Source organism: Monodon monoceros, unplaced genomic scaffold, assembly GCF_005190385.1.
Source record: "Monodon monoceros isolate NGI ecotype Baffin Bay Population unplaced genomic scaffold, NGI_Narwhal_1 Super_Scaffold_7, whole genome shotgun sequence".
NCBI lineage: Eukaryota > Metazoa > Chordata > Mammalia > Artiodactyla > Monodontidae > Monodon > Monodon monoceros.
In genome coordinates, this window is record NW_021703784.1 from 58,198,822 (window position 1) to 58,220,836 (window position 22,015).

General features: G+C 51.3%; 2 protein-coding genes across 5 annotated transcripts in view; one reads left to right on the forward strand and one right to left on the reverse strand.

The window, feature by feature from the left end:
- RNF121 (ring finger protein 121) overlaps window positions 1–951 on the reverse strand; it is an 84,375-nt gene extending 83,424 nt beyond the window's left edge. For 3 of the 4 annotated variants that reach the window (XR_003791477.1, XR_003791478.1, XR_003791476.1), the window contains exon 1: window positions 852–860. Coding sequence is in view for 1 of the 4 variants with exons in the window: in XM_029208204.1 (XP_029064037.1) it covers window positions 852–914 (63 nt within the window). In the remaining 3 variants the exon portion in view is untranslated. Of the gene's footprint in view, window positions 1–851 lie in introns of all 4 variants that reach the window. The other variant, XM_029208204.1, reaches the window with a different exon arrangement.
- Window positions 952–3,663: 2,712 nt separating this feature from the next.
- LOC114887556 (short transient receptor potential channel 2-like) lies at window positions 3,664–21,330 on the forward strand. Its single transcript, XM_029209361.1, is given in 15 exon segments — window positions 3,664–3,669; window positions 3,969–4,673; window positions 6,348–6,560; window positions 7,519–7,614; window positions 7,616–7,684; window positions 8,844–9,018; window positions 11,593–11,784; window positions 11,877–11,927; window positions 11,930–12,020; window positions 13,034–13,126; window positions 16,261–16,468; window positions 17,012–17,139; window positions 17,262–17,340; window positions 19,890–20,019; window positions 20,939–21,330. Coding segments are annotated over 15 exon segments (2,628 nt in total).
- Window positions 21,331–22,015: the final 685 nt, after the last annotated feature.

The following is a 22,015-nucleotide window of genomic DNA, read 5'->3' on the forward strand; positions in this document are numbered from 1 at the left end:
AGAGAGAGAGAGAGAGAGAGAGAGAGAGAGAGAGAGAGAGAGAGGGAGAATCACCTATCTGTTAAGACTCATCTCCTCTGGGAAGCCTTCCCTAGCCCAAACTGAATTGGTCCCTTCTTCTCAGGCCCACCATTATACCTCCGATGCAATGACTAGTCTTCTTATGCGTCTCCCACCACCATACTGTGAGCTCTTCAATGGGAAGGTCCCTAGCACTTAGCCCAGGACTCGGCACAAAGGGGATACTTGTTGTTTGTTAAGTGAGTGAATGAGTGAATTCCGATATACAGTTGTCCATGCATCCATTCGTTCTATCATTCGATGACAAAAACTTTACTGAGCCCACATTATGTACAAAGTTCTAGAATGTAAAGAGCTCTTACGTAAACATAACCCGAAGCTCTAATACTAGTAGATAAGCACTCTTCCGCGGTCCGCGTCCCCAGCCCCACTGAAAACCCAGACAGAGTCTCTTTCCTCAGTAAAACCCGGCTTTCCCTTGCAGGAGCCCACGCCCCTCCAACTCAAGCTACCTGGCGGCCCTCTAATCCTCCCAGGACCCCCACCTAATAATCCCAAATCTTAACACCCCAACTCCTCTGGCTTCTCTTCCTGTCCTCCATCTCCACCCTTGAGGTTACTGCAAGTCTTCTGCCCCACGACCGCCTCCGAGTCCCTGAGTCCTGGAGTCCAGGGTACCTCAGATTTCCCCCTCCCCGCACCCGTCCCCTGTTGGCTCCTTCCCTCTCAGGATTCCATCTCTCCCAGGACCCCCACTTCCGATACCTCCCCTCCCCTCCCTTCAGTTTCAGGTTGGGTCTCTCCTCTCCTCGACTCTCAACTCTTCTTACCTCATCCAACTCCCGTTCCCCGGCAGCACCTGCTCCAACCTCCACCTCCACCACCGCCGCCATTTTCACAACTCTCCCCCTCCCCCCAGGCCCCGCGCGAGCCAGCTGCTTCCGCCGCTCAAGTGCTCCTAGCCAATCGGCGGTGCGGGCTCCGGCAGAGGGGGCGGGACACCAAGACAGGCGGAGACCTGAGGCGAACTAAGAGACCATCTACCTGCTACCCACTTAAAAGTCAAGGAGGGACGGATCCCGTACACTTCTAACCTTCCGCGGGGGAGAGTTCTTGGAAAATGAGAAATCGGCCTTGTATTATTTTCAGTGCAAATATTTCACCAATTTCCCCCTTTGGAGAGCCAAAGAGAAGGGTCCCTAAACCGTCTACTTTCGCGACGCTCCCTCACTCTGGGCAACAGGAGTGAAGCGTGGATACTAAGGACTACATTTCCTAGAATGCATGGAAGCTGACCCGGAAGTTTAAATTCCGCTCTCTCTAGAGGAGATTTGTAACGGGTGAAATATACATAAACCACCGAATGTATTTTCCTGGCAATAGCACATGCCTTCTTACCTAGGTGGGAGTCATTTTCTGGAAACAGCGGCTTCTTGAGGCCCCAGAACGAATTCACGGACTTCGGGAGGCGGGAGAGTGGCGCTTCGGGTCAGAAGGCGGAGGTCAGAGAGCAGAATTGGCAGTAGACTGGGTTTGTGGCCCAGGATCTGAGGCAGAGGTGGCTCTTCGAGGCCCATTATCCCGGGTGAGGGTCGTTGGGGTTGTCTATGGGGAGGGGAATGGACGAAAGGGAGGAAGGGTGACCATCAAGGAAGTGGACAGAACAGCGCATTCCGAGGAGCCGTGGAAGTAGCGGCTTAGGCTTCCGAAGCTGAGAGCTGAAGAGCCTTGCGGGACTTGCACGGCCCCCAACTGCTTCTTAGGCTCTCACGCCTCAGGATCCACTTCACACAGCTCCGTACTCTTTGCTATGCCCACACTTTGCGTCCCCAGCTCCTACCTTTACCCTCGTCCTGTACACCTTATTCACTATGCTGCACCCCGACTTATAGCTTCCTAACTCATTTCCAACCCCCTGCCTCCTACCCAGGACTGTCAACTTTTGAGCTTCAGGGAACATTCTCACAACTCCTTTCCCCAGTTCAACTCAGCTAATTCCATATTATCAAAGCATTCCTAATAATATTATCTATAAGGTAAGGTTAGTGACAGATATTTATTAGAGCTTACTAAGTGTCAGGCACTGTCCTTTGTATTTACATAAATTATTTTATTGAATCCTCTTTATTTTAATTTTTTTAATTTAAATTTTTTTTTTATTTTCTTAGGTTGCTCTGGGTCTTAGTTGCAGCAGGCAGGCTCCTTGTTTGCAGCTCACGGGCTCCTTAGTTGTGGCATGTGAACTCTTAGTTGCAGCATGCGTGTGGGATCTAGTTCCCTGACCAGGGATGGAACCTGTGTCCCCTGCATTGGAAGGCAGATTCTTAACCACTGTGCCACCAGGGAAGTCCCCGAATCCTCTTTACAAAAATAAAATAAAATAAAAGTACTTCTGCATACTATCCAAGTTTATATGTGTTACAAATATCTTTCAGTCAGTCGTTTGTATTTTAACCTTGTGTTACCTTATTTTTCATATTTCCATCTTTGATCCATTTGAGTAAAATTTTAAAAATATGTTATGAGGTAGGGATCTGCTTTTACTTTTCTTCACATTGTGAACCGGTTTTCTTTCGTATAATTGCTTTACAATGTTGTATTAGTTTCTGCTGTATAACAAAGTGAATCAGCTATATGTATACATATATTCCCATATCCCCTACCTCTTCAGCCTTCCTCCCACCCTCCCTATCCCATCCCTCTAGGTATGAACCAGTTTTCTGAAAACCATTTATTACTTCATCTTTTTCTGGCAAAATCGTGCTCTATCTTACAATCAACTTAACAGGTTGTAAATTCCCATTTATATGAGTCTGTTTCTGGAATCTATTTGCTTGTTTCTATAGACCATATGTTGAAATACTGTGACTTTGTAATTCTTTTCAGAGTTGCTCTCCACCTCTTTGATCCATCTTTTTGGAATTGTCTTAGCAATTTGTGGCCCTTTGTTTGTTGATGACTTTGTGGTGATTGCCAGCAACTTCTGCTGGAATTCTGATTAGAATTATGTTGACTTAATAAACTACTTTTTTCTTTTCTTTTTTTTTTAATTTATTTTACTTATTTTTGGCTGCATTGGGTCTTCGTTGCTGCGTGGGCTTTCTCTAGTTGCAGCGAGCGGGGGCTACTCTTCGTTGCTGTGCGCAGGCTTCTCACTGCGGTGGCTTCTCTTGTTGCGGAGCACGGGCTCTAGGCGCGTGGGCTTCAGTAATTGTGGCACATGGGCTTGGTAGTTGTGGCTCGCGGGCTCTAGAGCGCAGGCTCAGTAGTTGTGGCACACGGGCCCAGCTGCTCCGCGGCATGTAGGATCCTCCTGGACCGGGGCACGAACCCATGTCCCCTGCGTCGGCAGGTGGACTCAACCACTGCGCCACCAGGGAAGCCCCTAATGTAGAATTTAATTTCAGAGTAAAACAGATAAAAGTGGTAGCATTGTTATTTTCCTTAAAAGAGGGAAAGTATTTACTTACCTACATTCTCATATCCCACATTTGGGGGCTTTTGAAGAAGTAGAGATTCCAGAAATCCCAAAGCTACTAGTAATAATTTCTATCGGAGTTGAGAAGTAGCATGGAAAAGTAACTAGCAATACCACCTCCTCAGCCAGACTGCCTGGCTGCCCACCTCGTTAAGTGGTTTGGCATGTCTGTATGTCAGCTTCTTCTCCTGTTAAAGAGGGAATGATAGCTCCCACCTTACAGGGATATTTAAGAATTGAATGAGTTACTTACTCATGAAGGGTTTTGAAAACTACCTGTACTTAAGCACTACATAAGTGTTACCTAAAACAAAAATGGAAATTTGTGTTATTGTGTGTTTGGGATAGGAAGACTATAATGTTGCCTGGGTATAGAGGGTTAAGGGCTTGAAGGTGGAAGGGTGAGGGAGGCCCCAAAGCAAAGGAGGTTGGAGACTCGGGGTCCCACCCTCTCTACTCCTTCATCCAGCCTCAGCCTAAGTGGACCGAGATCGTGAACAGAAAGCTGAAGTTCCCGCCTCCGCTGCTGGGTGCCATTGGACCTGGTGTAGCAGCTGCTGGAGTTGCGGTTGAGACCACAGACGGCGGGCCAGGCGGGCCCCTGCAGAATGTGGAGGAGGCTGAGGACCACTCCTGGAGGGAGGCGCTCAATCTGGCCATCCGCCTGGGCCACGAGGCCATCAGTGATGTGCTGTTGGCCAGTGTCAAGTTCGACTTCCGGCAGATCCACGGGGCCCTGCTGGTGGCTGTGGACACAAACCAGCCGGCAGTGGTGCGTCGCCTGCTGGCCTGGCTGGAATGGGAGAAGGGCCGCAAGATGGACACCAGGTCTTTCTCACTGGCCTTCTTTGACTCATCAGTCGATGGCCCCCGCTTTGCCCCTGGTGTCACCTCCCTCACCCTGGCCTGCCAGAAGGACCTGTATGAGATCGCCCAGCTGCTCATGGACCAGGGCCACAGCATCGCCCGGCCCCACCCTGTCTCCTGTGCCTGCCTCGAGTGCAGCAACACATGCTGCTGTGATCTGCTCCAGTTCTCCCTGTCCCGCATCAACACCTGTCATGGCATTGCCAGCTGCGCCCACCTCTCACTGGCCAGTGAGGACGCCATGCTGGCTGCCTTCCAGCTCAGCTGCGAGCTCAGGCGCCTTGCCCACAAGGAGCCTGAGTTTAAGGTTGGTTTCTGCTCCCTTCCCCTGCCCTTGGTGTCCCGTATCTGTCCTCCGCCGGGGCGTGGTCGGGCCTGTGGTGGGTGTTCTGGGAAGAGGGAAACAACAGAAAGATGTTCTCAGGAAACCTCCATTCTGGTGGGGAGCTGCAGAATTCCATCCTGAGGGGGATCTCATTCTAATTGCAGACAGCTGTCACTCTAGGGGTACCTAGTCTCATGGGGGTGGGACAGACCCTATCCTAGGTGTCTCCTGGGTCAGTCTGAGGGAGGAGAGAGAACATAGATAGGAAGGCAGCTGGACAGACTTAGAGATGACATTCAGTAGAACCTGTCCTTTCTGAATACCTACTGTGTGGCCCCACCTAGAGCATTGTGTGTTGGGGCCTCATGCTTGTGATCGCAGCAGGGAGAGAGAGGGCAGAGAGAGGCGGACAAGACTCCCAGGATGCTCAGCTTCATTCAGGGTCTCTGTGGATGGTACCAGAGGGCTTTTAAGGAGCAGAAAAGCGGTCAGGAAGCTACAGATGTTGTGTACAGGGCAGACTCCTTGGAAGAAGTGGGATTAATCCTGGCTACACAACGAGGTGGTTTAACACAAGTGAAGAGGAGTAGGGAGGATATTTGAGGTAGGGATTCCGTCCAAGCAAAGACTCTCGGCTAGTAACAGTAGACATGGGATGAGTGCAGGAACCCTGTGCAGACAGAATGCGTGAAGGGGAGCCAGGGAGGCCTGGAGGCAGGGGCTGGTCAGCGGCTTTGAATTCACCAGTCCAGTTCCATCCATCACTCATCCACTGACATCCCCTCTGTGCCAGGCAGACTTGGTTCCCATGGTCAAGATTACCATTAGGTGGGGAAACAAACAAGGATATTAACAGAGTCCTAGGGCAGGATGTGACCTGTGCCAGACGAGCTCAGGGAAGAGCATGCTGCTTCTCCAGAGTTGTAGAAGGATCAGGGAATGAAGAGCCTCCACTTCACAGGTAGCAGGGAAGAGCAGCCCTTTCCAAAGGACCATCCCTCATCCTCGTAGCAGCCCACAGAAGGAGGCAGCAGGAATGATCATCCCCACTTTCCAGGCAAGGGGGCTGAGGCTTGGATAGGGGAAATACCTTACCCAGCGTGACACCACCTGAGGGACCATGCTGGGCCTCAGACCTAGCCTCCTAAAGTCCTAGCCTGGATTCTCTCTGGTGTTAGGGCCCCAAGTAAAACTGAGGCTAGGACGGGTAAAGTGGAAACAAGAACTGCCCACTCGTGTCTGCAGCTCCTAAAACTGCCAGCACGGGCTCTCATGTAAGGTAGGTGCTCAACAAAGTAATTCAATTAACCCAAGAAGGCATGAAGAATAGCAGCAGAAGTGGGACAGGAATAGGGAGGAGGAAGTACAAGGGGTGGACAAAGGTGACGGAGGGGTCTGAGTTGAAATGACTCAGCAATGAGGTAGATGCAGCGACAGAGAAGCAAGGTTGACCCAAGAAGTGCCTCGTTATAGCCAAGAGGATAGGTGGGGTGGGAGGGAAGAAAGGAATAGAGGACTCAGGGTGACACCAGCTGTGGGGAAGTGACGGCCAAGGGCAGAACAGAGTGGCCCAGACCCACTTTTGGGAGGGTGGGGGCTGACCTAATGGGGCTGAGCCCCCAGGGTGGCAGGCGCACACGGACTTCCTCCCTACAGCCTGAGTACATTGTCCTGGAGTCGCTGAGCCAGGACTACGGCTTTGAACTGCTGGGCATGTGCCAGAACCAGAGCAAGGTCACTGCGGTGCTCGATGACTTGGGCGAGGACAGCAAGACTGAGCCCGAGGCCGAGGGTCTGGACCAGGCCTTTGAGGAAAGCATCCCCAACCTGGCGAGGCTGCGACTGGCCATCACCTACAATCAGAAGTGGGTCAGCTGGGCCCTACCCACCTCCTCCTCCCCCGCCCTGCCCTGACCCCTTGCCCTGCCACCTCTACGTAGTCCCTGCTCCAACCCTAAGCAAGTCCTTTCACTGCCCTCAGGACCCCTCTTAGATCTTCATTCTGAGCACCCTTCTATCTAGGCCCTTGATCCTGTGGGTCTCCCACCTGCCCTTCTTACCTTCAGTCTAAGTCCCTAACCTCTCCCCAGCCCTTGGAAGTCCCATTACCCACCCAGACCCCACCTTCAGAACAGACTTCTGGGTCTTACCCTCAGCTCAGCCTCTGGCCTGCTGAGTAGGTTTGGTGTGGTCTTTTTCTGTTGTTAGACTTCAGTATCTCACTCTATTCAGCAAGATTAGACTACATCTCTCAGGGCTTAAGGGTCAAGTGATTCCATGGTTCCCCATTGCACTAGACGCCTGCCCCCTAAGCCTAAGACATGCTCTCCTTCTAGCCTACCCCCCCTTACTGCTCCCTCTCACCTACCCTACATATCCTAGCCCACCAGGAGCTTAGCCAAAAACCTTCCTTCACAATGGCTCCCTAAGACACCAGAGCCCACTTTCCCTGCTCCTCCCTCCTCAAGACCATGAAGGCTGGTGCCTCACATCTCTAAGAAGACAAGGAATCCTGCGGGTTCTGGGACTGGGTACCCAGTTGCACCCACCACTGCCTGACTTAGATTCAGGAATGCAGGATCTGGAGAGTCCAGGAAAATCTTTGAATTCAACTTCTTCATAGACTAGGAAACCAAGTCCCGAAGAGGGGTGGGGTCTGCCCAAGGTCACATGGCAAGTGGGTTGCCTCTTTTCTGAGCTGGCTGGCCTGGGAAGAAAAAAAACATGGTTCAACCTCTATGGCAGGGAAGTCAGTGCACCCAACTAGCTCCCCTTCCTCCTCCCTGGCTGATGGCCACCCCCTCTCCTTACTCCCATCTCTGCTTAGTTTGTAGCACCCCCCATCTGCCAGCAGGTCCGGTCCTCCATCTGGCATGGGAGCCTGGCTGGCTGGCGTGGGAGCACCAGTATCTGGAAGCTCTTTGGTCGCCTTCCTCATCGTCCTCACCACGCCCTTCCTCTGCCTTGGCCACTGGCTGGTGCCCAAGTCCCGGGTACTAAAAATAGAAGTAATGATAACTGTCATTTATTGAGCACTTGCTTTATGCCAGGCCCTGGGCCAGGCACTTTGGGGATGTTCCCATCAGGTAATTTGAGGTGGTCCTGGAAGGTAGGCATTGCACCTGGATTTTACAGTGGAGACACAAGGAACAGAATGCTCTTTTGTCCACAGTAAATAGCAGAGTCAGGATTGAAACTGAGGTCTCTCTGCCTCCGAAGCCTGAGTCGTATATACAGCCCTATAATCTCCTAAAGAGACTCTGCCCCAACCTACAGATTCTTTGGGAGCCCTTGTGGACCCAGATATTTCTATTCCTTCACCCAACAAATATTTCCTTGAGACCCTACTGTGAACCAGGCATCGTGCCTGGTGCTGGGGATATAATAAAGAGCAAGCCAGGTACCTGTCAATCAAGTGAGGAATAGGGTGAGCAGTGCTCCAGGAAGCAGGAACAGCATGTCCATCAACGGCCCAGGGAGGGAGAATGCAAACTATTAGAGACTGAGAGGAACTCTGTGTAGCTAAAGCATAAGTGCAAATGGCGAGTGGTAGGAAGTAAGCAGGGGCCCGGGTCCCACAGAGCCTTATGCAATGATGGGAGCCACTGGAAGACAGTAATGAGGTGAGAGATCCTATTAGTTTTGTGTTTTAGAAAGCTCTCTCTCCTAGTGGTGTAAAGGATGGATTGGGGGAGGGGCGGGAGTTAGGGAGACTGTCAGAGTGTATGAGAGAGAGGATGCAGAGATGCCTTTAAGCTTCCTGGTCTGGGTGGCCGGGATGTTTTCTAAGATGGGGAAACAGGAGGAAGAGGAGAAGGAACAAGTTTGGGATCAAAAGTGATGAATTTCTTTTTAACATGGTTGTGATTGAAGAGCCTGTGGGACCCCCCCAGGGAAAGTTACTTTATCTCTGTGATCCTCAGTTCCTTAGCTAAAAAATGGGAATAACGATACCCACCTCATACGGTTGTGAAGGAAAAAATAGATACAAAAGGGGAAGGCCTAATATACAGTACATTCTTCATAAATGTCTGAATAAGTGAGTGAATGAGAGGAGGAGACATGTGGGGGCTGAGCATCCCGGAAGTTATCCAGGGTGGGGAGAGATTTGAACAGGACTCTGAGAGCCCTGCTCTCCTTCCTTCCCCCAAGCTGGGCCGCCTGATGAAGATCCCGGTGCTGAAGTTCCTGCTGCACTCGGCCTCCTATCTGTGGTTCCGCATCTTCCTGCTGGGAGAGTCCCTGGTCATGGAGACACAGCTGAGTACCTTCCGAGGCCGCAGCCACAGTGTCTAGGAGACTTCACTACACATGGTTTGGGTTGCAGGTACATGTGTGGGGCCTTTTATTTGTGGCAGACCCCCTTGGGGGCCCCCTCACTTTTCTTCACAGTAAGCACCCCCATGGAGGGGGTCTGCCCCTGTAGATGTTCCCTGAACACATAACCAGACCCCTCTGGGCTCTGGTCCACCAAGGGTTTCCTCTTCACCTCTAATCAGGGGACCTAGCCCTGTGATAGACCCCCTGAGCAAGGACCCCATTCTTCCCCTACCCTGGCACCAGTCGCTACCCATTCTGGATGTTCATATCCTCTCACAAATAAGACACCGGTCCACTGTGTCCGGTAGGAGATTACCTTGGTGTAATGGTAGCCAGCAAGTACACCACCAGGCAATCTATCCCAAAGGTCATGGAACAGAAAGGCTCACAGACCAAATTAAGATGCTTGAATCATACAGTTTGTTAAACTCATAAATGGTGTACTTATGATGGTGGTGTTTCGAGGACCAGAGTTGAGGTTTGAGCAGAGGATACAGGGAGCAGGGCCGGAAGCAGCCTGGCCCCATCACTTGATTGGTAGGAGAAACACAGGGGCAAGTATGTCTGACCACAGCTGTAGCTTACTAATCATCCTGGTGAACAGCTGTGACTTTTCTTTGCAATTTTTGGGCAGAGGACATGTGAGGCCAGAATGGGTATCACCAGTGGGGAGCTAATTTAAGATCTGATGAACCCTAAGGGCCTCATCTGCCTTGTGTATATTCAGCGTATTATTAATATTTAGTGTCTACCCTAAATATTCTACATATGTTCACACACATACGCTCTACCTGCTTTATTTGTCCAACATGTCACCCGGATAACTAACTTATATATGCTTAATGCGTAAGTTCCAGCCATTCCATTGGTGTTCTTTGCTTCTATAGCAGAACTGAGTATTCTCAAACAATTCAGCAAATGCAGTTGACAGTAACCTCCAGGGCTCAGCAGCTGGACTGGGGGTCCCTTCCTCATCTGTCTTCCCTTTACTTTAGCTTAGTTAGCAAACTCCCAAGACACCAGTAGACTAAGTCCGCTACTCTACCCTGTACTAAGCCAGTCAGTAAGGCCTGAAAGATTATTTGGCCAAGAAACTCTGGGGAAGAAAACAAGAGCCATGCAAGAGGAAAAGTTTCTCATCCAGTTATTTACTAAACATTATTGACCTGTATTGGGTGCAGATGAAACCAATACAGTTCCTGCCCACGGGGGAAGAAGTCTTAAACAACACTCCTTGTTTCTTCATGCAATAAACACTTGCTGCTGCCCTACGGTGAGTGAAACCCTGAGAACACACAGATAAACTAAATAGGGTTCCTTCTACACATCCAACGTATTTAAATAAGCATCCACCCTCTGCTGCCGTGGGAGTGGATGCAGTTCTCACCTCGCCCGCACTGCTTGTCTCCAGGCCCGCGCACGTTCTCTTTCCCCACAGCCCTCTCCCTGCCCATGCTGCCCCTTCACCTGGCCGGCTCCTACTCCTCCATCAGGTCTCAGCTCAGTCGTCACTTTCTGGGAGAAGTGAAGCTTTCCCTGGTCCCCAAATCAGGCTGAGGATCTGTTCCTAAACATTCTCACAACAGCCTCTGTTCCCCTCCTTTCCACCTTAACAGTTACCACACTGGCTTGTAACGACTTGGCCACTTGCCCGCCTCCCTCACTAGATTATGAACCCGGGGAGGCCAGGGACTGTATTTGTCTTATTCACCACAGGATCCCACTGGCACATGGTAGGAGCTTAATCAGTTTTTATTCAATAGTAACTACTGGGCCTTGTTCTGGGCACCGGGGACAAGGAGGTGAATAGGCCATGGTCCCTGCCCTTGAGGGGTTCAAAGTTCAGGGGAGAGGACGGGGGGGCGGACCCAGGAAGAGATATCCTGCAGTGCCCCACAGCGATGGTATCACAGAGGTCTGAAGAGAGCTGTGAGAACTCACTCCCCCGGTTAGGGAAGGCTTCACAGAGGAGGTAAGATTTGTCCTGGGCCACAAAGGCAAGCCTGCCTTCAAAAGGGTGTGGAAGGGCTTTCTAGGTGGACAGAACCATGAGTAAAAAAGCACATGCTTGTATCCAGGGAACGGAGAAGGGTATGACATGGCAGGGTCACCTGGCTAATGGGGTCCAGCTCCCGAGACCCTCCATCCCCAGGTCAGGCCCTGGGCCCCAGGCTGATAATGAGCAGGTTGATAATTTGGAGCCCCTTCAAATCAATATTCTTGAAATAGTTGTCCAATATATATTTGGTGGAGGGAAGGGGGAAGCAGATTTCGATCATTCCCTCCCAATAACCAGCTTCTCAAGGTGTTACTCACTTTCTGAGTTTATCAGCCAACTGGGATCAGTGGCACAGGCTCCGTGGCAGCTGAGTCTGCGTCAGCCAGAAGTTCTTTTTATTTTCACGTAAGATCTCTGTACTTAAGCAGACTAAACGTCTACATTTTATCCATTTCATGCCTTTCATATCTTAGTTCTCCCACCCCATGGATAGTTTCCCCCTACAACCATACCTGCAACCCAGCTCTGACCTGGACAGAGGAGGGGCCTCACCCTGCCCTGGCTCCCTACCACCTCCTTCAGGCTTCCTGTGGTTTGAGTGTAAGGAAGTGTGGATCGAGGGCCTGTGCAGTTACCTCCTGGACTGGTGGAACATCCTGGACACGGTCGTCTTGTCCCTGTACCTGGCGGCCTTCGTGCTTCTGGCCGGGCTGGCCTACAGGCGCTGCCGGGATGCCCCGGACGGAGCTGCCTGCCGCTACTTCACCTCGGCTGGTGAGTGCCTCCCAGCTCAGCCCTGAGTCCCCCAGTCGCCTCCCTTCCTTGGTTCTCGGCCTCAGCCCCCCAACCCCGTTGCACCTGCACAGAGCGGAGTGAGTGGCACACGGAAGACCACTAGTTCCTGGCTGAGGTGCTCTTTGCTTCACCCACCTGGCCTACGTCCTGCTGGCCCACGAGTCGCTGGGCACCCTGCAGATTTCCATTGGCAGGATGATCGACGACATGATCCGGTGCGTACTGCCCCTGCTCAGAGCATCCTCCCCTCCGAGGGACCCCACTTGACCTCCTTCTGAAGCTCCCAGCTCTAGTTAGCACAGGGATTCTTATTGTACAGGCTCCAGAGACCTCGGAAACCCTGAAACTAAAGGCAAATTTTCGGATGTAAGTGTAAAGGTACATTTCTCTGCAGAGAGGGTCTATAACTTTCATCTAATTCTCAAAGAGGCCCATGACTCCAAAGATCAGGAACCACCAATAGCAGAAAGAGCCCTTGGCTGGCATTCCAGTCCCAGTTCCTTTGTTGTCTCCATGGCCCTCTCTGGGGCTCAGTTTTCCCATCTTTGTGGTGAGGCACTGGACTCAGGGGTCCCTTTGGATGGTTTCCACTGTACAACTGCTCTTGGAACTCATGGAATTATCTGGTCTTCCTGGTAATTATCATCTAATCATTTACAGCCTACCTGGCCTTTCACCCTAATCAGAGCCCATTTTTCGTGCCTGCTTCCCTGGGAAAACCCTGCCTGAGGTGGGACAGGCGTGGGTGCCCTTGATGGGAAAAGCCCTGGTTACATCTGTGAACATCTTCAGCTCAGCTCAGCTTGGAGAACTTGCCATCCCCCCCCCTGAGACTCTCCTAGCCTTCCATGTTGCCAGCCAACTCAACTCACATGTGGTTTTAACTCCACTGGTGATAAATCCTGTCCAGTAGGACTCTGTGACTCTCCCTCATCCTTGTACCACATCTCAGCATCTCGGTCCCTCCCTGGGAGCCTGACCCATCCCCAGCTTTGACTGTTTCAACCCAGAATCCTTTATTCTGGAGGGAGAGCTTCTGCTTCAGCACCCTTTAAATCCCTTCTCATTTCCCACCCCCTAATTTCTCTCTTCTTAATAATAACCACACTGAATCCTTGTCAAGTAGAGGCTGAGACTGGGAGCCATCACCCCCATCTCTCTTCCCAGAGCCTGACTTCTCCCAGGGAAGAGACCTGCTCTGACCCTCCCCCATCCCACCCCCTGCCAGGTTCATGTTCATTCTCACGATTATCCTGACCGCCTTCCTCTGCAGCCTCAACAACGTCTACGTGCCTTACCAGGAGACAGAGTGGCTGGGCAAGTACTCAGGAGCAGAGGCAGGATGGGCAGGTGGGATTCTGGGACCGTAAACTTGGAGCTTAGTAATCACCTCTTCCTCATGATCAGATTCAACTTAAGCAATTTTGGCAAGAATGCAACCTAATTGATGATGTGTACTTCCCATCATATCACATCAGGAGGCTCACAATGTCAGTTTAGCCCATTGGTGAGGCCCATTGGTCTAGCAAACCTCTCCATTGAAAAGGAGATACCCTTGTGGTAATGAAGAGAGATGTTGAGACTGTGTGACTAGACCACTTTCTTGCAACTTTGCTCTGAGTGGATTTATCATCCACAGATGATTTTTGTTTAATTAATTAATTTTTGCCTGCATTGGGTCTTCATTGTGGTGTGCAGGCTTCTCATTGCAGTGGCTTCTCTTGTTGCAGGGCTCAGGCTCTAGGCACGTGGGCTTCAGTAGTTGTGGCTCACAGGCTCTGTAGTTGTGGTGCACAGGCTTAGTTGCTCTGCGGCATGTGGCATCTTCCTGGACCAGGAATCGAACCCACGTGCCCTGCACTGGCAGACAGACTCGTAACCACTGCGCCACCAGGGAAGTCCCTTTACAGATGATATTTACCTGCATCAGTTATTATAACGGTGGCTTCAAGATGCTGATTTTCTATTGCTGTCATTCCCTGTACATTTCTTTGCTGGCATTCTTCCATAAAGAAGTGCTTCCTTCTCCACTCTTTTTGAATATCACTATGGATTCAAAGATTTTTTAAAAATATAATAATCCATTACAGTCATTATTCTTTTTTTGTTAATTAATTAATTTGTTTTTATATTTGGCTGTGTTGTGTCTTCGTTGCTGTGCGCGGACTTTCCCCAGTTGCGGTGACTGGGCGCTACTCTTCGTTGCAGTGTGCAGACCTCTCTGTCGTGGCTTCTCTTGTTGCAGAGCACGGGCTCTAGGCGTGCGGGCTTCAGTAGTTGTGGCATGCGGGCTCAGTAGTTGTGGCTCGCGGGCTCTAGAGCACAGGCTCCGTAGTTGTGGCGCATGGGCTTAGTTGCTCCGCGGCATGTGGGATCTTCCCAGGCCAGGGTTCGAACCCGTGTCCCCGGCGTTGGCAGGCAGATTCTTAACCACTGCGCCACCAGGGAAGCCCCATTATTCTTTTTGATACTCAATTCTCCCTAAATATGGCCAATAACTAATTCCTTGTTCATTCACTCACTCATTCATTGTTCACTCATTCATTCATTCATTCACTCACTTTTTAAATTCAATCACTTTCTTAGTCATTCATTCATTGCTGTTTGAGTTCACACACATTTATGACACCTTTGTAGTAGGTCCTGTCCCTGGCACTGGAAACACAGACAGAAGTGAACCAGACCCAGTCTCCTGGAGAAGATAGCCACGTGCACAAATAAGCTCAGTTTGAGATGATGAGTGCTGTGAGGAAGGAGGGCTTATGCTGAGGGTAACCAGAAGGGAAAGCCCCTTCCTCTGTCTTGATGATCAGGGAAGACTTCATAGAGAAGGGAACTCTGGACTCCACCTACAAAGGTTGTAAGCATCAGAGAAGGTACAGAGCATTCTGGGCAGAAGGGGGCACATACCAAGGCAAGGAGGTATGTTTGGAGAATAGCAAGACTTCCTCCATGGTTGGTGCATGGAGGGGATTTTGAGAGGGGAGGCTGGAGAGGGTAGAGGGTCCAGGTCACGGAGCTCATGAAGGTCCTGCTGAGAAGCCTGGCTTGCCCAGCAGACCAGGGAGCTCCGGATGGCCTCCCAAGCAATCGTTCAATCATGAATTCTTCCTGAGTGCAACTACATGATGGTTTTATTGTTGAACCTGAAGGACCCATGGTTGGGCCTATGGATGTTGGTCAAGTCTTTCTCATGGTTCCAAAGTAAATGGAGGCTTTATTCAGACCAATCCTCTTACCAAGAATCCTTGTTCCCATCCTGGCTTCGAGATGTTGAGGAAGTCTGCTGACACAGTTTAAATCATGAATCTTAGTGCCAGGGACAGGAACTAGTCCTTCCAGCCTGCTTCATGTGTCCTGGTGTCATTCCACAGCAGCACAGGCAGGCTGAGCCCCCCTGCTCATTTATGGGAGACAGCTAATTAAGTCAAAAGTATTTTTGCTAAAAACCTCAGGTACGTTGCATGTTGGGCATTTGGACTGAGAGTAGTCAGGAGCATTTAAAGTTTGACAAGCAGAAGTACAGCACATCAGATCAGCATTTAGAAAGAACACCTTCAGTGCAGTGTGGAGGATGGAAGGATGAGAGAGGGACTGGGGCCAGAGACCCGCTGTGGAGACTGTTGCAGTCATCTAGGCTTGAACTGAAGCAGCATGGGTGGCTGCTTCTGTGGTCCAGTCACCATCCTCTCTCACCCAGACCATGGCAACAGCTTCTTGACTGGTCTCCGTGCCCCCACTCTCTCATCTGCTTCTCTTCCACTCTCCTCACAGCAGCCAGTGTGATCTTATCAAAAGTAATTCAGGGGTCACCCCTCTGCTTAGAATTCTTCATAGCTTCCTAAGGCTCCTAGGCCATAGTGAAGATCTTTGTTTTTATCCTACAGGGCCCTGCATGACCTGGTTGGTCCCTGCTTCCCTCTCACGAGCTTCTCTCTCCTTTGCCCTCTGAGATGAGCTACGCTGGCCGTCTCTCAGTTCCTCAGATGCCCCCCAGACTCCCCTACCTTGGGCACGCTTCACATCTCCTTCCCTTCCCCCTGGTTGATTCCCTCCACCTTCAGAGCTCAGCTTGAATGTCTTTTGAGGACGTTTTCCCCAGCTCCCAGACTAGGCCATAACATCCTGTGCTGCTGCTTCATAGCACTTGCCACAATTTAGGGATGTTTGTAGAGTTGGTGTCCATCTCACCCCCGCTCCCCACCCAGAACATAACGTCCTTGAAGACACGGACTGTGCTTGTCTTGTTCACGGCTGTATCCTTAGCACCTGTTCCTGGCGCTGCTATACGCTCAGTAAATTCTGGCGGGAGATCAGAAATGTCAAGCGGTCCAACGGGCTTCGTGGAAGCACAGCGCCTTTGCCTGGGCCCTGAGGGCGAGGAGGAGTGGGTCTGGGTGGCGCTCTGGCTCATCTCCCACCCCTCACATCCTACTCTTCAGCCTCCCATGCCAGTTTCAACGAGACCTTCCAGTTTCTGTTCTGAACTATGTTTGGCATGGAGGAGCACAGTGTGGTTGACATGCCCCAGTTTCTGGTGCCGGAACTGGTGGGCCGGGCCCTCTACGGTATCTTTACCATCGTCCTGGTCATTGTGCTGCTCAACATGCTCATTGCCATGATCACCAGCTCCGTCCAGGAGACTGAGATGCATGAACTGAGGGTGGCTCAGGCCAGAGGGAAGAAGAGAGAAAGGAATGGAGAGGAATAGCATGCAAGGAGTGGAGACATTTGGGTTCTGGCTCTGCCTCCACTACTGCCTTGTTTTGTGACTGGGGACAAGTTTTCCTCTCTAGGCCTCACTTTCCTCATCTGTAGATTGAGAGTCTTAATGATGTTATTATTTTCTCCAGATACAAGTCTAGTGCTCTTTCCACCTTATGATGGGGAGGAAGGATGTGTTGTGAAAAGTAGGTGGGAACGTGAGAAGGGAGAGGGAAGGAGATGGATGGGTTAGGGTTTGTGGCTGGAGAATAGTCCGGATGGAACTGGATGTCAGAAGCAGGAAAGGTGGTGGGGAGGAAGAGGGGAAGGGGGGTATAGGCAGGGGAAATGTGGGTGATAGGTGGAGGTGCAGATAAGAATGGGGAGAAGAAAGAGGTTAGAGAAGAGACATGAGGGCTGGGGGGAAATGGGGCAGACTGAGTGGGCAGGAGGGCTAGGCACCAAAGTGGTCCTTGCAGAGCCCCTGCCTCCTGGCCCCCAGGACGCCGCTGATGTGGAGTGGAAGTTTGCTTGCTCCAAGCTCTACCTGTCCTACTTCTGAGAGGGCCTGACACTGCCCGTGCCCTTCAGCATCCTGCCCTCCCCCAAGGCTACCTTCTACCTTCTCAGGTGATGACCTCAGAGCTCTCACTCCCAACCCCCCAGCGCTCAGCACCCCTATCCCAGCTCCTGCCCCATTAGCCTAGACCCTGTCCTCTAACTAACCCCCTCCCTCCACCTCAATTTCTCAGGAGAATTTTCCTCTTCATTTGCTGTTGCTGCTCCTGCTGCAAAACCAAGAAGCCAGACTCTCCCCCAATCCCCACCTTTGTGAGTGCCTCCTCTGCCTGCTGTGGGTCTTCCTCACACCGGGTCTTCAACTGTATTGCCTATACCGTCCATTTGTCTGAACACCCCTGGCTTGTCTGTCTTTCCTTGTATGTTTCCCAGAAAGCCTGCTCCCAATTCCTGCTCTCTTGTATGGCTTGCCTTTCCCTCCTCCTGGCTTTGGCCATTTCCTACATTTCCAATCCTGTGTCACCCAGCTCGAACAGAAGTTCATGCCACCCTCCTCCCAAGCTGCCAATACCCCATAAGCTTTAGGCAAAACTTTTTGCCCTAAACTGGGTCAAGTTATCGTTGAACGTTTTTCAAAGTAACGTGTTAAGAAGCCAAGGGGAGAATGCCCCACAAACTGGAAATTAGAAGGTGGCTGAGGCCTGCGAGAGGAGGGCAGGCCTCCAAGGCACTAACTTACCTCTCATTATCTGCTCCCTAACTCAGTCTGGCTTGGCATGGGACCCCTTGCTAATTCAGATAGCATTACTGCCAGGTCTGTAGGGGGTCCTATCTGTTCCCCTTAAAACATGTTACCTGAGGGTCTCTCTAAGACAGGGCCTCCAGGTCAGCTCTGCGAGGCCACAGGCCAACTCTGAAGCTCTGAGGCCCCTGGATCCCCAGATGAGGAAGGCCTTCCCTTATCTGATTGGTCAACAGTTTGTTTAACAAACACTTATCAAAGCACACCAATTCTGGAAATAAAGATATGCAGGACGGTGGTCCTTTGAGGTGCTGACAGTCTAGAGCATCAGAAGGAAATGGACTGTAATTGTGCATGATGACAAACCTATGATAGAAAGAAGCACAGGGGGCTATTGGAGCAGGGACGAGAGGCCCCAGACCCAGCCTCAGGGGTCAGGGAGCTTCCCGGAGACCTTGAGGGCAGAGTAGAATCCTGAAGGATAAACAGGAGGTTGATGGGCAGGTATGGTGGAGAAGGGAGTTCTAGGCACAGGAAACAGCATGTGCAAAAGCATGAGAAAACATGACATTTACAAGAAACTAAATGCCAGAGGTTCCCAGTTCCCATCATCCTGGCTCCAGGCTATCCTGCATGGTACCTCTTACACCCTAACGGATCTCAAACTCCACATTCTGGAACTATCACCCTTTCACCCTGACCACTTCCCGGCCCTGTCCAGGTTGCCAGCTGATGCATATTTGCAGACCCCATGTCAGGGCTGCTTCCCCTCTGGGGTGCAACTCAGCATCTTCACCTGAAGTTGTATTCAGTTCTCTGGGCCTGTGCTGGGAGTCACTGAGTGCTGATGGATCCCACTATACCAGCCAGCTGGGGGTCTCCCCCACCCTCCACTGAACGCCCAATGAGGTTCCACCCCTCCTCCAGCTGCCCCCCACCTCACTAGCCTGCTCTTTGGTGACCCCATCAGGTGTCTCCTCCCACCTACCCTGCACCTTAGGAGATGGCTTTTCCAAAGCTCTTATTCCTTATTTTATACAAGAAACATGCTTTATATACTCTGCAGCTGAAAAGACCCATCATTCTCTCTCATGCTTCTGCTGTACCATCTCTGTCAATCCTGTCTCTCCTTTTAAAATATTTAAGAAAAGGCTTTGCTTTTTTACATTATAAAAGTAAATAGGCTAGGGACTTCCCTGGTGGTCCAGTGGTTAAGACTCTGCACTTCCACTGCAGAGGACGTGGGTTTGATCCCTGGCCAAGGAAGTAAGATCCCACAGGCCACACGGTGAGGCCAAAAAATAGAGAGAAAAAAAAAAAAGTAAATAGGCTAACCATAAAATATTTAGAGAGCTAAATAAATACAGATAAATAAAAATAATTATTTCCTAAGCATTTAGAGATCCTCTACTCCATGCCAGGGAAGTACCAGCCTGGGAAGTAGGCGTTATCACCATCTCCACTTTAAATCTGGAGACCTTCAGCCTGAAGAAGTTGAGTAGCTTGCTCGAGGCACACAGCGGCGAAGTGACCGAGCTGGGATTTGAGCCTGTCTTCTGAGTCCAGCACTTTGCCTACTTCACCTCTGCTCTCTCTCTCCTTTATCTGCCCCAGATGCCTGACTTGCCCTCCTGGTACTGTCCTGAGGCCTAAAACTGGACCCAGAACTAATCATTCTAAGTTGCATGATGATTTCCATCTCATATGCATGAGCTGGTCCAAGGAGATGCCTCCCCACATTCCCTAGTCTCCCCTCTGCGGAATTTGAAGGACAGGGTTAATCTGCACTAACTCAACTCAAGAAAACCAAGGTTGGGTTGGTGGCAGGAGAGAGCTCAACTCTGCCTTGCTCAGCATTTCTCTCTACCCACACTCTGCTTCTCCTCCTAACCCTCACCCACCTCCCACCCTGGTTCTCTTGCACTCAGCCATTCCACCCCTTCTGGCCTCCATCCAGACTACCTTCCAGGTCTGCATGAGGGTCTAGATGTGTGGCCTTCAGGGATAGAAAAGTCTGCACAGACTTTGCCTCCATCTTTATTGCCTGGGGGAGGATACAGTGACTAGAGAAAAGCTGGGGGTGAAGACTCTCTCTCGCCCTCCTGTCTTCCCATCCCAGGCCAATCCTGGGGCAGGGGCAGGGCCTGGGGAGGAAGAGCGTGGATCCTACTGGCTTCATGTCATCAAGGCTCTGGTACAGCACTACATAGAGACTGCGCGGCGGGAGTTTGAGGAGACCCGTCGGAAAAGTTAGTTGCTCCCCTCCAGGCCTTCCCCATTTCTGTCCCTTGCTCAGCTGGAACACCCAGCCTCACACCCCTCCAACCAGCCTGCAGTTCTCTATGTGGCCCCCCTCCGACCCACCCTTGGAAGCCAAAACCTGCCCAGATCGTGTGGGCCCTTGTACTCAATTACCCTCGTACCCGTTTAGACATTTATTGCACTCACTTGATTTAATCCTTCATTCCCGCCTTCATTCCTGTGTTCATTTATTCTCTCATTCACTCCCTTTCCCATTCACTCATTCACCTTATTCATCATTCATTCATTCACTCATTCAACCAGGGTTCATTGCTAGGTCCCCTTTGTTCCAGCAGGGACACATAGGAAGCTTTCAGTCTGCTGAGGAAGAGAAACCATCTCGCTAGGCAGAAAGTGCTTAGAAAAAGAGACACAAATTGCAGTGGGAGCCCAAAGAAGAGAAAGAGTCTATCATTTTGAGAGGGTCATGGGAAGGTAGAAGGATAGAGTACCAGAAGCTGGAGAAAGAGGAGGTGGAATCAGAACTGGGCTCTGAGGGTGGGTATGAGCTGGACAGGTGTAGATGGGGAAGAAGGCAGAGGGGGCGGATGTACAAATCTCTACCCATTAGAAAATTTCCCATCCTTATGACTCCTGCCTGACCCCTTCTCTGGTCCATAAGACTTTCCTTCTTGGTATCTTCTAAACTCACCACCACCCCAGCCCTGCTGATTCATCTGCGCCTGACTCGGCCCGCCCACCTGACCACATGCCATAAGCCAGTCCCTCACTTCCTCCAGTTCTCCTGCCTAGGACCCCTGGCATAAATGTCCCCCGGGGTTGTGCTGAGGGTAGAAGTGGTCCAGGGCAGGCTCATCTTCTGAGTGACCTCCCCGTCACTACTGCCACGCCCCACCCCTCCCCAAGACCTGGGCAACAGACTGACAGAGCTGACCAAGACAGTATCTCGACTGCAAAGCGAGGTAGCCGGTGTGCAGCGGACTCTGGTGGAGGGAAGGCTGCGCCGGCCACCAGACGGTGCCAGCATCCTCTGTCGCTCCATCACCCGAGTGTGCAACAGCTTCCAGAACCTGGGCCCTCCCATCCCTGAGAACCCAGCGCTGACAGTGCCAGGGATTGTGGGGACCCAGGTGTCTTCAGAAACTGGGCTTCAGGACGCAGGCAGGGCCAGGACTCCAGCACCTGGAGAGTCCGGCCCCTCCTCCCCAGCTCACGTGCTAGGGCACAGGGAGCAAGAATCAGAGGGGGCTGGGGACGTGCCCCAGGAGGAAGACCTGGGAACCAAGGAGGGGTCCTGATGCAGCGGGAGGGTCCCGCCTTCTGGTGCTGAGTAGAACGCCCCAGATGGGTGAGGGTGGGGCTCAGTAGGAGCCCGTGCTGCCTTCCTTGCCTCAGTAAAGCCTCTGTTCTGGATGTCAGATGCCTCCAGAGTGTGTGAGAATCTCTGTCTCTTGATGTTTTGAGATCCCCAAGCCCAAAATGAACCCTTGTGGGAGCAGGGCAGAGAGAAATGGCTTGCTCTGGGGTCCCAGATATCTGGGGCTTAGGATCCTACTTTGAGTTCCTTCAGATGTTTGGTGGAAAGGGTTCTGGACTAGGAGGTAAGGGTCCTGGTTTCAGCACTACCTTTCTGACCTTCAGCAAGTTGCTTCCTTCCTTGGCTCTGCATTCCTCATCTGACAAGTGGCCTAGGAAGCCATCTGTCCCCCTTCCTGCCTTCAGGGCTGTTGTGAGGAACCTCTGTCTATTAAAGCCTCTGGGTTTGCAGGTTACAGTGTGTGACAAGGGTCTGCACTGAGACCATGTCTAAAAGTGATCAAAAAGTCATTCTTTTTAGTCCCTCAGTCCCTGAGTCCCATATGGCCAGAGCAGGGCAGATGGTCTAGTCTCATGGAACAAACCAATCATGAAATTTGAGGTCACCACACTGCAACACTGTTTAATCCAGTGGCTGTCACAGTACTACCCTTGCTTGTCCCCTGG